The sequence below is a fragment of the Coregonus lavaretus genome, assembly GCF_964263955.1.
Source record: "Coregonus lavaretus genome assembly, chromosome: 3".
Taxonomy (NCBI): Eukaryota; Metazoa; Chordata; class Actinopteri; order Salmoniformes; family Salmonidae; genus Coregonus; species Coregonus lavaretus.
In genome coordinates, this window is record NC_139990.1 from 65,325,636 (window position 1) to 65,339,259 (window position 13,624).

Genomic DNA, 13,624 nt, shown 5'->3' on the forward strand with positions numbered 1-13,624 from the left:
CAGTGAACAGTGTATTCAGGGTTGAATATGTAAAGGGAATTGTAAATAGAATCATGTTACAGTACTTAGTTACTCATAACTGGATGTGACTGGAGATATAACAGGACTAGCCTGTGTGTTGGACAGTATCATAAGGTGCTCAGAAGGTGGTTTAAATACATACAGTGCATTGCAGTACTAGAGAGTAGCTTAACGTATTAACCTCACACAGAGCCTTTCTATACGGATGGGAGTGGAGATTCATGTGAATTGTGAATAGACATTCCATTGTGGTGCAACACAGGGGCAAAGCATGACAATTTGCATTATATGTATTCAGTTTAACTCTCGAAAAGGATGCATTTTTCGGAGGTCATTACTGGGTGTGTGTAGGTCACAAATGTATGAGATTTTAAAACAGCAGAACTGGGCTGTTTCCATTATTTCAAGTCTTGCATGATTGGCTTTGTTAAGTAAGTGCTATTACTCTCATCATGTCAACATATATTCTACATACCATTGTATGGCTATGTTTCTCTCTATGATGAATGTCATGGTGCATTTTTGTGATATTGATTATGATCATATTTCAGATAGTTATTGGTCTATTAAAGTCTTGAAACTATTAATACCCTGGGTGTGTCTGACTCATAAAAAGAAACATCTTTACACGATCCAGTGCTCCATACAAAGGTTGATACTGCCCCCCTGTGGTCTTTTTAGAGAATTACACTCATTGCCTCGGTGGAAAAACTACTGTATAAACAAACACACTAATGATATGAAAGAGTCAAGAGTTGCTCAATAATCTAAAGCCAAACATAAAAACAGGATTCTCCACAACAATATATTTATTTCCCATGTAATGGAAATACATGCAAGAGTTACTATTACTTAACACGAAGACCTGAGTATACTAATTCCTTTCTGTTGAAAGTTAAACATAGGTAGAAAGTGCATCAAGCTTCACCTGAGATTTCCTCAAAGCATAGCTGTTTAGAAACAAATTAAAATGTACAATGAATAACATTTAACAGAATATAATCTGGAAGTTGACAATTTAGTTATGCAAAGTCCTCAACAACAAAAAACGAATTGTATAGAGACATTAGAAACATGCCTTCTGATGTGCAATTCTGCCATACAATACTAGAGATAAAGCCGCAAAATCCTTATCCTGAGTCTACTTCAAGTTAAAGAAAGTGTAACCTGAGAGAGATCACAACAGAATCACACAAACCTCACACAAGCACACAACAGCACCCCACTGAGAAAGACCCTACAAACTGTATAGATTTGTACATGATCAATGTATGAGTACATTAGCTCAGTGCAAGCTCAGAGTGGAAAAACTCCCAAGTAACCATACAGCTAAAATGTCATAGGCCATAAATAGTCTAATATGCATATGTGATAGAGAAGTATGACTGCTTTCTTTGACCCGAAAATCAGTACTCTGACCTTATTTGTCTCTGTTTGAGCCTGCCGTGAAACACCTCCCCTTTATGCAGACTGTGTATCATTGATCTACTTCTTTGTCAAGGTTATCAGCCTCGCAAAGAAATGTAATGTTATCCCATTTCCACAACGTGACTGGAAAACACCAGCACACTAATAAAGATATGATTTATAAGGATGGAGGTCACTTGTTTGCCCCTGTTGCACCATGGTCATTCCTCATTGCGTTGTAGTATCCATTCTCCTCCAGAACCTCCTCTATAATGGCCTGAAATGAAAGATGTTATAGCATTCATATTTCTTTACCAGTTTCTCAATTTTAGCCAGGCATAGACATCCACATGTCCACAAATATGTCAACTACAACAGGCTATCTTACTGTATGCATCTGCCTTTTATTTCTATACCTTAAAACATATCCCAGATACTAACCTGCATCTGCTCATAGCTGATTCCCTCTTTGAGATTCCCATTTTCCATATCACCTGTAGCACAAAGTTGCACTTGTTAGCAGAACAATTTTAGGCATCTAAACACCTAGGCAGAGTTCTAGCGACCCCCATGGGAGACAATGTGAGAACACAGCACTTATTAAGTAGCTGTGCCTCTTGGCTCAGTATTCTGTTAGATTGCTATGTTAACCAGTATGCACTAGCATTGAGGTTAGTTTACCTTGCTTCGCAGCACCTAGATGGTCTCCTCCAAAAGACTGGACCAGATACCACCAGTCTGAGTTGGCATAGCCTGACTCCATTAGCTCTGGAGACCCCTGGAGCAGCTAGAAACAAAATGGAGATCAACACATTAAATCAAATCAAATGTTATTTGCCACCTGCGCCGAATACAACAGGTGTAGACCTTACAGTGAAATGCTTACTTACAAGCCCTTAACACTTTTTTTCTTAAAACTGCACTGTTGGTTAAGTAAAAAACAGATACAAAATAATTAAAAAGCAGCAGCAAAATAAAATAACAGTAGGGAGGCTATATACAGGGGGTACCGGTACAGAGTCAATGTGCGGGGGCACCAGTTAATCAAGGTAATTGAGGTAATATGTACATGTGGGTTGAGTTAAAGTGACTATGCATAGATAATATTCAGAGTAGCAGCAGCGTAAAGGAGGGGGTGGGGTGGGGGGGACAATGCAAATAGTCTGGGTAGCCATGATTAGCTGTTCAGGAGTCTTATGGCTTGTGGGTAGAAGCTGTTAAGAAGCCTTTTGGACCTAAACTTGGCGCTCCGGTACCACTTGTCGTGCGGTAGCAGAGAGAACAGTCTATGACTAGGGTGGCTGGAGTCTTTGACAATTTTTAGGGCCTTCCTCTGACACCGCCTGGTATAGAGGTCCTGGATGGCATGAAGCTTGGCCCCAGTGATGTATTGGGCCGTACGCACTACCCTCTGTATTGCCTTGCGGTCAGAGGCCGAGCAGTTGCCATACCAGGCGGTGATGCAACCAGTCAGGATGCTCTCGATGGTGCAGCTGTATAACTTTTTGAGGATCTGAGGACCCATGCCAAATCTTTTCAGTCTCCTGAGGGGGAATAGGCTTTGTCGTGCCCTCTTCACGACTGTCTTGGTGTGTTTGGACCATGATAGTTTGTTGGTGATGTGGACACCAAGGAACTTGAAGCTCTCAACCTGTTCCACTACAGCCCTGTCGATGAGAATGGGGGCGTGCTCAGTCCTCTTTTTTTTCCCTGTAGTCCACAATCATCTCCTTTGTCTTGATCACGTTGAGGGAGAGGTTGTTTTCCTGGCACCACACGGCCAGGTCTCTGACCTCCTCTCTATAGGCTGTCTCACTGTTGTCGGTGATCAGGCCTACCACTGTTGTGTCGTCTGCAAACTTAATGATGGTGTTGGAGTCGTGCCTGGCCATGCAGTCATGGGTGAACAGGGAGTACAGGAGGGGACTGAGCACGCACCCCGTGGGGCCCCGTGATCGTATACAGATGTGTTGTTACCTACCCTTACCACCTGGGGGTAGCCCGTCAGGAAGTCCAGGATCCAGTTGCAGAAGGAGGTGTTTAGTCCCAGGATCCTTAGCTTAGTGATGAGCTTTGAGGGCACTATGGTGTTGAACGCTGAGCTGTAGTCAATGAATATCATTCTCACGTAGGTGTTCCACTTGGCCAGGTGGGAAAGGGCAGTGTGGAGTGCAATAGAGATTGCATCATCTGTGGATCTGTTGGGGCGGTATGCAAATTGGAGTGGGTCTAGGGTTTCTGGGATAATGGTGTTGATGTGAGCCATGACCAGCCTTTCAAAGCACTTCATGGCTACAGACGTGAGTGCTACGGGTCGGTAGTCATTTAGGCAGGTTATCTTAGTGTTCTTGGGCACAGGGACTATGGTGGTCTGCATGAAACATGTTGGTATTACAGACTAAGTCAGGGAAATGTTGAAAATGTCAGTGAAGACACTTGCCAGTTGGTCAGCGCATGCTCGGAGTACACGTCCTGGTAATCAATCTGTCCCTGCGGCCATTAGATAGACTGGTATATAGGCTTTCAATGCCACGCTAACTACCGCAGTGCAACTCGATAGTTGAGACAGACTGCACTAACGTTGTTGTAAGTTCCTGGTGTCTTGTACTTACCTTGTTAAGCTCCACCTTGAGATTGTAGGGACTGCTTCCATAGTGGAACAGGGATTTTTTGAATCTCTCAATCACCCGCCGTTTGACACTGTGCTGAAGAGCTGGGGGAAGCTGAACATAACATTGTTAAAAACAGTACGATTTAAAATATAATGGCTCAAATGTCTAGACATACTGTATACACCAACCAACTGGTACATAGTTCTCATTATTATTACCTGAACTCTTAATCAAATGAAAATCTAAAGTACATAGAGACTTACCTGAGTGATGTAAATGATCTTATGCAGTTGTACCAGGAGTCTTTGGACAGGGTCATCAATCTGCCGAACCTTCCTCTGAGATACACAGATTCCTGCTGACGCTATGAAACCCACATGTTTATCAGTTGAGTTGAACCCACTTAACCAAAGAGTTGAAGGAGGAAAAAAGAACATCCTTCAAAATGGCCCAATTTACCTGGTCGAGGTTTTGGCTTCGGAACAGCAAACTCACCACTAAGGAAAACAAGATGATTATTTTATCACCTGACTGACAAACTGTTGTCATCACACAAACAGTACCTCTTCAGATGAAATTATGATATGGGTAATATTCAACAGCATATAATATATTAGAGTATGATCGTATACAGACTCACCCAGCTATGTTTTTTTCATCTGCCACAGAGGCACTGACGCTGCGCTTTATCGGCCCTTTAAACAATTACAGATATCAACTGATTCCAATCCAAACATTACAATTGGAAATACTCCTAGTAGTTGAAAGATCTAAATTCAAGTGAGCATTTTGAATTCAAGTACTCACCAGCGTCTTTATACCCCGAGGCAGTGGAGATGATGGTATGAGAGGGATCTAGATCTTCATCTGAGCCATTATCTATATAAACACATAGATCATAATCAACATGGTAGCAAATTTTTATGAGAAACATGAATTATGGCCATACAATCCAGGGAAGATTTACCTTGGCTGTGCATTTGTTTGCTTTGGTTTGAGCTGTGGCCTAAAGAGAAGTATGGTACCATGGACTCATCAGTCCTACTAGTGGTTTTCTCCTGGTCTTTAGATGAGTGGCAGCAGCTGACCTTGCCCCGATGGCTCTCCAGGAAGTACTTCTGTGCTCGCTTCCTGTCTCGCTCCGCCCTCCTCTCCAAAGCATTCTGGGAGGTGTACAAGCTGTCCATGAACCTCATCATGATGTCAGAGATCTTGGAGCTGACTTCCACGATGTCTGGACGCAAGTCTGCATCAGTTGTCAGGCACCTGAGGGGTATTATGGGAGTTATTTAGGTAGTAATCAGATAATGTAGCATCTTATCAAGCACTGTCCATCATTGATTTGTGTGATGCAATGGGAGCCCTTTGCTATCCACATCAAAGATCTATAAGTGAAAAATAAATTAATTCACTTTATCATCTTACCATTTAATCATGTCTGTGACTCTCTCTGAGAAAAGGCCTTCCTCCACTGGTTCATAGACTGCCTCCACAATCTACCAACACAAACCCAGTTTAACAACAATAGCCTTAGATACACAGATAACCTATGTGAGTAGTGTGTGTGTATGTGTATTTGTGTGTGTTACCTTGGTGGCGAGGGAGAGCATGTTGCTGCTGTAGAATGGAGGCCTCAGTGTGGCCATCTGGTAGAGGATACATCCTATAGCCCAGACATCAGCCTTCTCCCCATACGGCTCACTCTTCACTATCTCTGGACTACACAAATACACACACACACACACACACACACACAGACACACAAAAAAGGGGCAGTTGTAGAGATCATTCAAATGATTGCTAAAGGAAGTCGTACCTTAGAGATGACCTACTTCATCATCAGAACAGATCTCCCTGAAATCTCCCCTGATTTTGAGTAACTATTAGAACTCACCAGGAGTACAGTATGGTCCCAACCACTGATGTTAGCTTGCTGTTCTCCTGTTTCTGTTTAGCCAGCCCAAAGTCAGCTGAAATGGATTCAGGTCACATGTTACCAAAGACAAATGTTTTACCGACACATATACCTTCAGACAAAAGGGCATGATGTAAGTAAAATGAATGATAAGTGGTTTGCTGAAGAATATGACTTATTCACATTTACAGTACGTGCGCTTCTAGTTTTAGTAGGAGATGACATGAGGAGAGAGAAATAGAGCATGAAAAGGACAACTGTAATTGACTGACTGATAGAGACTTTGTCCCTCTTTCCCAGCATGACGTTATTAGGAGTGAGGTCTCGGTGGACGATCCTCTTCTCCTTGTGCAGGTACCTTAAAGCCATACACATCTGAGGAATTTCATCGGGAGAAAGAAAACAAGGATATGCACTTTAGTAAACAACATCATAGCATTGATTGATTCATTCATAGTAATTATCCAAGAGAGTCACAGTAGGTTTCTTGTCAGTGCAATGCAATGGAGGCCGATACTTACCTGGATGAATATGTTCCAAAGTCGCTCCTCTGTGAATTGCTGCTCCTTCTCTTTCAGAGAGTTGAAATGGTCCCAGAGGGGAACTCCTTCTATCAACTCCATGACAATGTACAGCCTGTCACCTAAAACAGTGTTCATAGCCATTTATAAAGCTGATATCTTAATAATCTTAACTCAAAATAGTGGTGTGTGTCTGATACTTACCTTCCAAGAATGTCTTGTAATATTTCACAACATTTGGATGGGTCATCTTCAGGGAACAGAGAAAAAAGCATGAGTGCTTATCATTCAAAAATATGTACTGACTGGTGTGTTGTAGGTAATACTGTACAGTGAGGGAAAAAAGTATTTGATCCCCTGCTGATTTTGTACGTTTGCCCACTGACAAAGAAATGATCAGTCTATAATTTTAATGGTAGGTTTATTTGAACAGTGAGAGACAGAGGGATTTTGTCCCAATCCTCTTTGCAGATCTTCTCCAAGTCATTAAAGGTGTCGAGGCTGACATTTGGCAACTCGAACCTTCAGCTCCCTCCACAGATTTTCTATGGGATTAAGGTCTGGAGACTGGCTAGGCCACTCCAGGACCTTAATGTGCTTCTTCTTGAGCCACTCCTTTGTTGCCTTGGCCGTGTGTTTTGGGTCATTGTCATGCTGGAATACCCATCCACAACCTATTTCAATGCCCTGGCTGAGGGAAGGAGGTTCTCACCCAAGATTTGATGGTACATGGCCCCATCCATCGTCCCTTTGATGCGGTGAAGTTGTCCTGTCCCCTTAGCAGAAAAACACCCCCAAAGCATAATGTTTCCACCTCCATGTTTGACAGTGGGGATGGTGTTCTTGGGGTCATAGGCAGCATTCCTCCTCCTCCAAACACGGCGAGTTGAGTTGATGCCAAATAGCTCCATTTTGGTCTCATCTGACCACAACACTTCCAGTTCTCTGAATCATTCAGATGTTCATTGGCAAACTTCAGACGGGCATGTATATGTGCTTTCTTGAGCAGGGGGACCTTGCAGGCGCTGCAGGATTTCAGTCCTTCATGGCGTAGTGTGTTACCAATTGTTTTCTTGGTGACTATGGTCCCAGCTGCCTTGAGATAATTGACAAGATCCTCCCATGTAGTTCTGGGCTGATTCCTCACCGTTCTCATGATCATTGCAACTCCACGAGGTGAGATCTTGCATGGAGCCCCAGGCCGAGGGAGATTGACAGTTATTTTGTGTTTCTTCCATTTGCGAATAATCGCACCAACTGTTGTCACCTTCTCACCAAGCTGCTTGGCAATGGTCTTGTAGCCCATTCCAGCCTTGTGTAGGTCTACAGTCTTGTCCCTGACATCCTTGGAGAGCTCTTTGGTCTTGGCCATGGTGGAGAGTTTGGAATCTGATTGATTGATTGCTTCTCTGGACAGGTGTCTTTTATACAGGTAACAAGCTGAGAAATTGGAGGACTCCCTTTAAGAGTGTGCTCCTAATCTCAGCTCGTTACCTGTATAAAAGACACCTGGGAGCCAGAAATCTTTCTGATTGAGAGGGGGTCAAATACTTATTTCCCTTATTAAAATGCAAATCAATTTATAACATTTTTGACATGCGTCTTTCTGGATTTTTTTGTTGTTATTCTGTCTCTCACTGTTCAAATAAATCTACCATTAAAATTATAGACTGATCATTTCTTTGTCAGTGGGCAAACGTACAAAATCAGCAGGGGTACAAATACTTTTTTCCCTCACTGTATATAACCACATGGTAGAATACCAACAAACAACAGCTACGTGTGAGACATGAGCTACTGTATCTGGCCGATAGTAAACCAATGCTAACCTGTTCCTTAATGATGGTGAGCTCAGACACTATCTTCTCCACGTTGCTGTCTCTGGACTTCTTATCTTTGCCAAAGGCAGGGTTGTGGAGATTCACTTCCTTCAGAGCCAGAAGGTTCTGACCACTCTGTTTCCTCACCTCTCCGCACAACCCCACACAACAACCAAAACCAAACAGGCAGAAAATATACCATAAAGAATGTTAATGACATGTGTGGAGTGATATTTGTGCCAAAATACATTTCAGATTCAATTTCTTTTGGCACTAAAATCACTCCATAGTCATGCCAAATTGTACAAATTCAAACTCAAGCATGTAGAGGTAGCTAAATTCTAGTGATTGCAATTCATGACCATGAGTTATTGAAATCAAAGCACAATCAGACATGCCACATAAATCACAACCACATTGTAATGGTTGTCATGTGTCCATTCTTACAGGCACATTAAGGTTGGCACTGATGAACGGCTCAGTGGGAGGCTCTACCTTGAACACACTGCCGAAGGCCCCAGTGCCTAGATGGTCCAGTATGGAGTAGCCATTGATCACTCTCAGAGGAGGGCGGTTCTGGTCGACAGCTTCAATGCTCTCCCTCAGGCTGTCCAATTCCTCCTGCTAAAGGCAAGCCAATACACGCCAGTAAACAATCCTCACTGAGTTGAGTGGGGTAGTAATGACCGCAGAGCATAGGTAATGAAAATGGTAAATTAATCATTATTATGATTATATGGGGCTTTACTTTACAATCTAAATGTATTTAACAGGTAAGAGGAGACAGGTGAGGGCTCTTGAATGTACAGATAACTGCCCAAATAAAGGAAACACTTGAGTAAATGAGGGATACAAAGTATATTGAAAGCAGGTGCTTCCACACAGTTGTCGTTCCTGAGTTAATTAAGCAATTAACATCCCATCATATTTAAGGTCATGTATAAAAATGTTGGGCAGGCCATTATTTTGGCTACTATGGGTATGCCACCATAGGATGACAATGCCCCCATCCACAGGGTACGAGTGGTCACTGAATGGTTTGATGAGCATGAAAACAATGTAAACCATATTGCATGGTCGTCTCAGTCACCAGATCTCAACCCAATTGAACCCTTCTGGGAGATTCTGGAGCGGCGCCTGAGACAGCGTTTTCCACCACCATCAACAAAACACCAAATTATAGAATTTATTGTGGAAGAATGATGTTGCATCCCTCCAATAGAGTTCCAGACACTTGTAGAATCTATGTCAAGATGCATTGAAGCTGTTCTGGCTCGTGGTGGCCCAACGCCCTATTAAGACACTTTATGTTGGTGTTTCCTTTATTTTGTCAGTTACCTGTATGTTACAGTATAGTCGTTTTTACAGTATATTAGTTCTCACAGTGTAGAGAGAAACTTTTGCTTGAAGTGCTTCATAGACAGTGATGTCTCTCACATAATGTCCAACATCAATGAACAGCTCAAATAAATCTGTAGGAAAGAGCCTGAAACAGAAAATCACTTTCACACATTTTCTGAAAGGAAAGAATATGTACATTGACTTTAAGAAACAATGTCTTATGTCATCACCTTTTAAACAAATGTCGGTTACGTTCCATGCTGAAGAGGAAACGCAGGGTCCGAAATGCATAGCACTGTCAACATCAACAATAACATAATTACTATCATTGTAGTGTAAGGACAGACATGACATGATAATTGTAATTACACCATTATGTAATGCATGTGTAATACCTGTAGGGATATTGCTTTTGGTCCATTGCGAGAGCTTTGTGGCAGAATCAATTTCGCTATTACATAGACTCCATTCTCCTGACGAAGCAAAGAGAACGCATTTCAAAATGTCCTTTCCACTAACACAATTCTGAATCAATATCACAGTCCTATATATTGTCCAGTTCATTGACCATTCTAATGGCAGCCAACACTCTGTTTCTGTTTGTGGGTAGGTGCCCTTACCTGAACCACCTGATGTGCAGTGATGTCATCCAAAACAAGCTCAGTCAGAGCCGCACAGCATGCTGCAATAGACAAGTCAGGAAAAGATCGACATTTACACAAGATAATGTTGGACATAGATCAATCTATATGATCTAGGTCCCCTGTAGCTCAGTTGGTAGAGCATGGCGCTTGCAACGCCAGGGTTGTGGGTTCGTTTCCCACGGGGGGCCAGTATGAAAATGTATGCACTCACTAACTGTAAGTCGCTCTGGATAAGAGCGTCTGCTAAATGACTAAAATGTTTTAAAAAATAATCTATAGCCAAAATATCCAACATATCCAGTGTGTGTTCCTACCTGACTGTAGAGACATGGTGTCGTCCACATCCTCCTGTGGACTGAGCTCCTCACTGATGTGCTGTCTCTGGATGCGTCCCACTGCATTGGCGCTGTAGAGGGCCTCGATAGAGGAGCGGTCGGAAATATACGCCCGCTCACTGGAACAGACAACATACAGTACATTACGGAACCCTACTGGTCTGGGTTGCATACCGCTTTCTCATAATCTGAATTTTCTCATGGTCATAATGTGCACTAACCAATGCTTCTACCACTGTATTTGACCCACTAAACTCTTGAGTAACTCTTCATTAATTTATGCTCTAAAGTTTACGATACTATATTAGCCTAACCAGAGGTTGCATACCATTTTCTCATAATCATAATTTACTCAAGGTCATAATATGCACTAACCTCACCCAATTTACTGCATTTGACCCAGTGAACTCCTGAATAGTCTATGCTCTCCGTTAACTTTTATGATACTTCTTTAGTCTATCCAGAGGTAGCCTCTCACCTGTTGAGGATGCGGAGCACCTGTTGCACCCCTCCCCAGGTGCGTATCTCAGCACTGGTGTCTGGCTCCTCACACAGCTGGACCAGGACCCACACTATGCTCCACAGCAGCTTCAGGTGCTCCCCGTGCAGCAGGCTGAGCAGCACCGGCAGGCCCTCGCACTCTCTCAACTGCTCCCGCACCTGCCGTACCGTGGAAAGCAGACGCAGCAACTCTGCACTCATCCTGAAAGGAATACAAAGAAAAATGGATATGCAAAACATATATCAAAGCAAGACATTGGAAGGTACATGTGATTGCTACTGATATAGTCATGCTGTTGATGGGGTGTAAGGCGAACTCTTTATTTTTAAGCAACTTTGTTGTGTAAAGATTAACGCAAAGAGTGTGACTGATTAGGCAGTTAGGTACTGTACCTTTTGGACAGTAAGTCATACTCTTGTAGTATAACAAGAAGGTTCTCCACAATTGCCAACTCTCCTATCTTCTCCTTGCATTCTGAACTAGGGGATAGATCAAGTGATGTATTTAAGTGTTAGCTACAGTCTATACTTTTACTAAAAGTATGCATGATGTCCCAAGGTCCCTCTATAAGAGCAGTTACCTCTCAGACAATGAGGTGAGTGCTAGGAGGGCACCTAGTAACACACTGCTGTCACGCGTTGATAGGAGCTTTACCAGGGTCTGAGCATGAAATCTTATATCATTATATGCTCATTAGTTACTACTTTCCCAGACAGAAAAAACTAAAACTCATCCACAAGTAATAAGGATCAGACATTGCACTAATAGTCAGTTAGGAGCACAGCTCTTCATTTAACACAATCCTACAGTATATTGTATGAGGCAGTGCAATTTGTACAATTGTTTACCTTATGAGCTCCCCTCTCAATAACCCACTGCCTTTGGTCCTCCACTGCAGACAGTTTCTGAAACATATCTATTCAGGAATGAAGAGACAAGGAATGATAAGGAAGGACATTGAGGGAAATACAGGCTACTTTTGGGGGGGATTTGATAACTCACATGTCATAGTGACCAACTTCTCCATGGCAAATGTCTGCTCTCCACACTCCAGATAACTGCTGCACACCAACTCCATGTACTGAAGAGGGAGGGGAAGGGATAGAATGTGACAGCGATAAAAAGCATCACAGGACTGTCAGACTAGAAGGTTTTTAAAATAGATTTAAAGTACATTTACCCTTGCGAGAAGATCAACACCTTGGAGTTGATGAAAAACTCTCTGAAAAGAGAGGGTATGAAGAGAATTTAAAATATACCTGAATTCAGTGTTGAATTGTCCTACTTGCTTGTCAGGTTTTTGTCAACAAGTCATAAGAGAAAGGCAGCACAAGTAATTTCTATTTTACAAGAAGCCACGCTGATGCATCATCTGAAGTTGAAGGAAGATAACGCCCACCATTAGTTTTACCTGATAAAGTGGTTCTCTTATAAGCAATCGTAAGCAGGTGAGCACTCTAAGGACAGACTCAGGTGGTGCATGGTTGACCCAGTTACTACAAAGGAAGTACACACACAACTGAGCAACTTTCAAGACCTTTGTCAACAACATCACCTGCACAAAAATTGTTGAAACCATATGAGACTACCTGCACAGTCTGTTCTTGACCAAAGAGGTAAGGATCTCCAAAAATAGCTTATGTTGAGGATGACTGCTGAAACAATGTTGATTTTTGTATGTTGCACTGTTAGAACGGAAGATGTGTAAGAAAAGTTAATTATTTGATCAATCATATTTAAAGAATCCAAAATGCATTATTTAGGGTTATACCAGAATTTCTCCAGCTCAGGATCTTCAGAGGTTATGTGAATCTGACTATTTTTGCTGGCATTATTTAGCTGGAGAGTGGTCTGGGATCTTCCTCCACTGTTGCGGACCTTACATGACTGACTCAATGCTGCCACCTGGAATGTCAGGCAGACAAACCTGATCACATCATACTGTACAACACAAAATAGAGGGTTTTACATTCATATGCATTGACATTTCCTTACCTGGTGTCTTTGAGCATTAGTTGCAAGCAGGGACAGAAGTTTCCTGAGATTCCCTGAAAATGTTTCACTTTGGTCAATCATTTTATTCCAGTCAAAACAGGATATCAGTTGTGTGCTAATATTTTAGTTGAAAATGTCCAAAGAAAGTAGGCCTATTTTGACATTATGCATGTGCAGTATCTGAATTGACTGAAACTGAAATTACTTCAATACAACTTACTTGTTGTCTGGTCCCTTCGACTTCTGGAGTAGTTTGTCTGCTCTTCTCACCTTTTTAACTGGGTTGGGCATTATACAAACTCCTCTCTGCTTCCATGGGTCATACCTGACGTTCAACTTCCGATAATTGACACAATATAACAATGCATTCAATATCATGGCATTTGGTACATTGTAACTGCTCTCAATATACAAATAAACATAGTCTGTTTTAGAAACATTAGCCTAGCAGTAACACTGAACAACAACAAATGCGACATAGTTCAGGCATAATGCAGCCATCCACTACAAG

At 42.2% G+C, this 13,624-nt stretch overlaps 1 protein-coding gene across 1 annotated transcript; it reads right to left on the minus strand.

Annotated features, from left to right (window-relative positions):
* Positions 1-1,621: 1,621 nt before the first annotated feature.
* LOC311114477 (serine/threonine-protein kinase Nek10-like) lies at positions 1,622-13,491 on the minus strand (the record flags this gene model as incomplete). Its single annotated transcript, XM_084157195.1, has 33 exons — positions 1,622-1,705; positions 1,870-1,940; positions 2,110-2,215; positions 4,041-4,151; positions 4,304-4,404; positions 4,500-4,537; positions 4,681-4,735; positions 4,848-4,919; positions 5,008-5,306; positions 5,466-5,536; positions 5,630-5,759; positions 5,935-6,010; positions 6,228-6,330; positions 6,477-6,598; positions 6,681-6,726; positions 8,306-8,443; positions 8,792-8,920; positions 9,680-9,782; positions 9,868-9,932; positions 10,033-10,110; positions 10,258-10,319; positions 10,596-10,735; positions 11,095-11,319; positions 11,511-11,597; positions 11,699-11,778; positions 11,967-12,034; positions 12,121-12,199; positions 12,299-12,340; positions 12,530-12,614; positions 12,708-12,803; positions 12,890-13,023; positions 13,114-13,180; positions 13,334-13,491. The coding sequence occupies 33 exons, from the start codon at positions 13,489-13,491 to the stop codon at positions 1,622-1,624; spliced, it is 3,321 nt and encodes a 1,106-aa protein (XP_084013321.1).
* Positions 13,492-13,624: the final 133 nt, after the last annotated feature.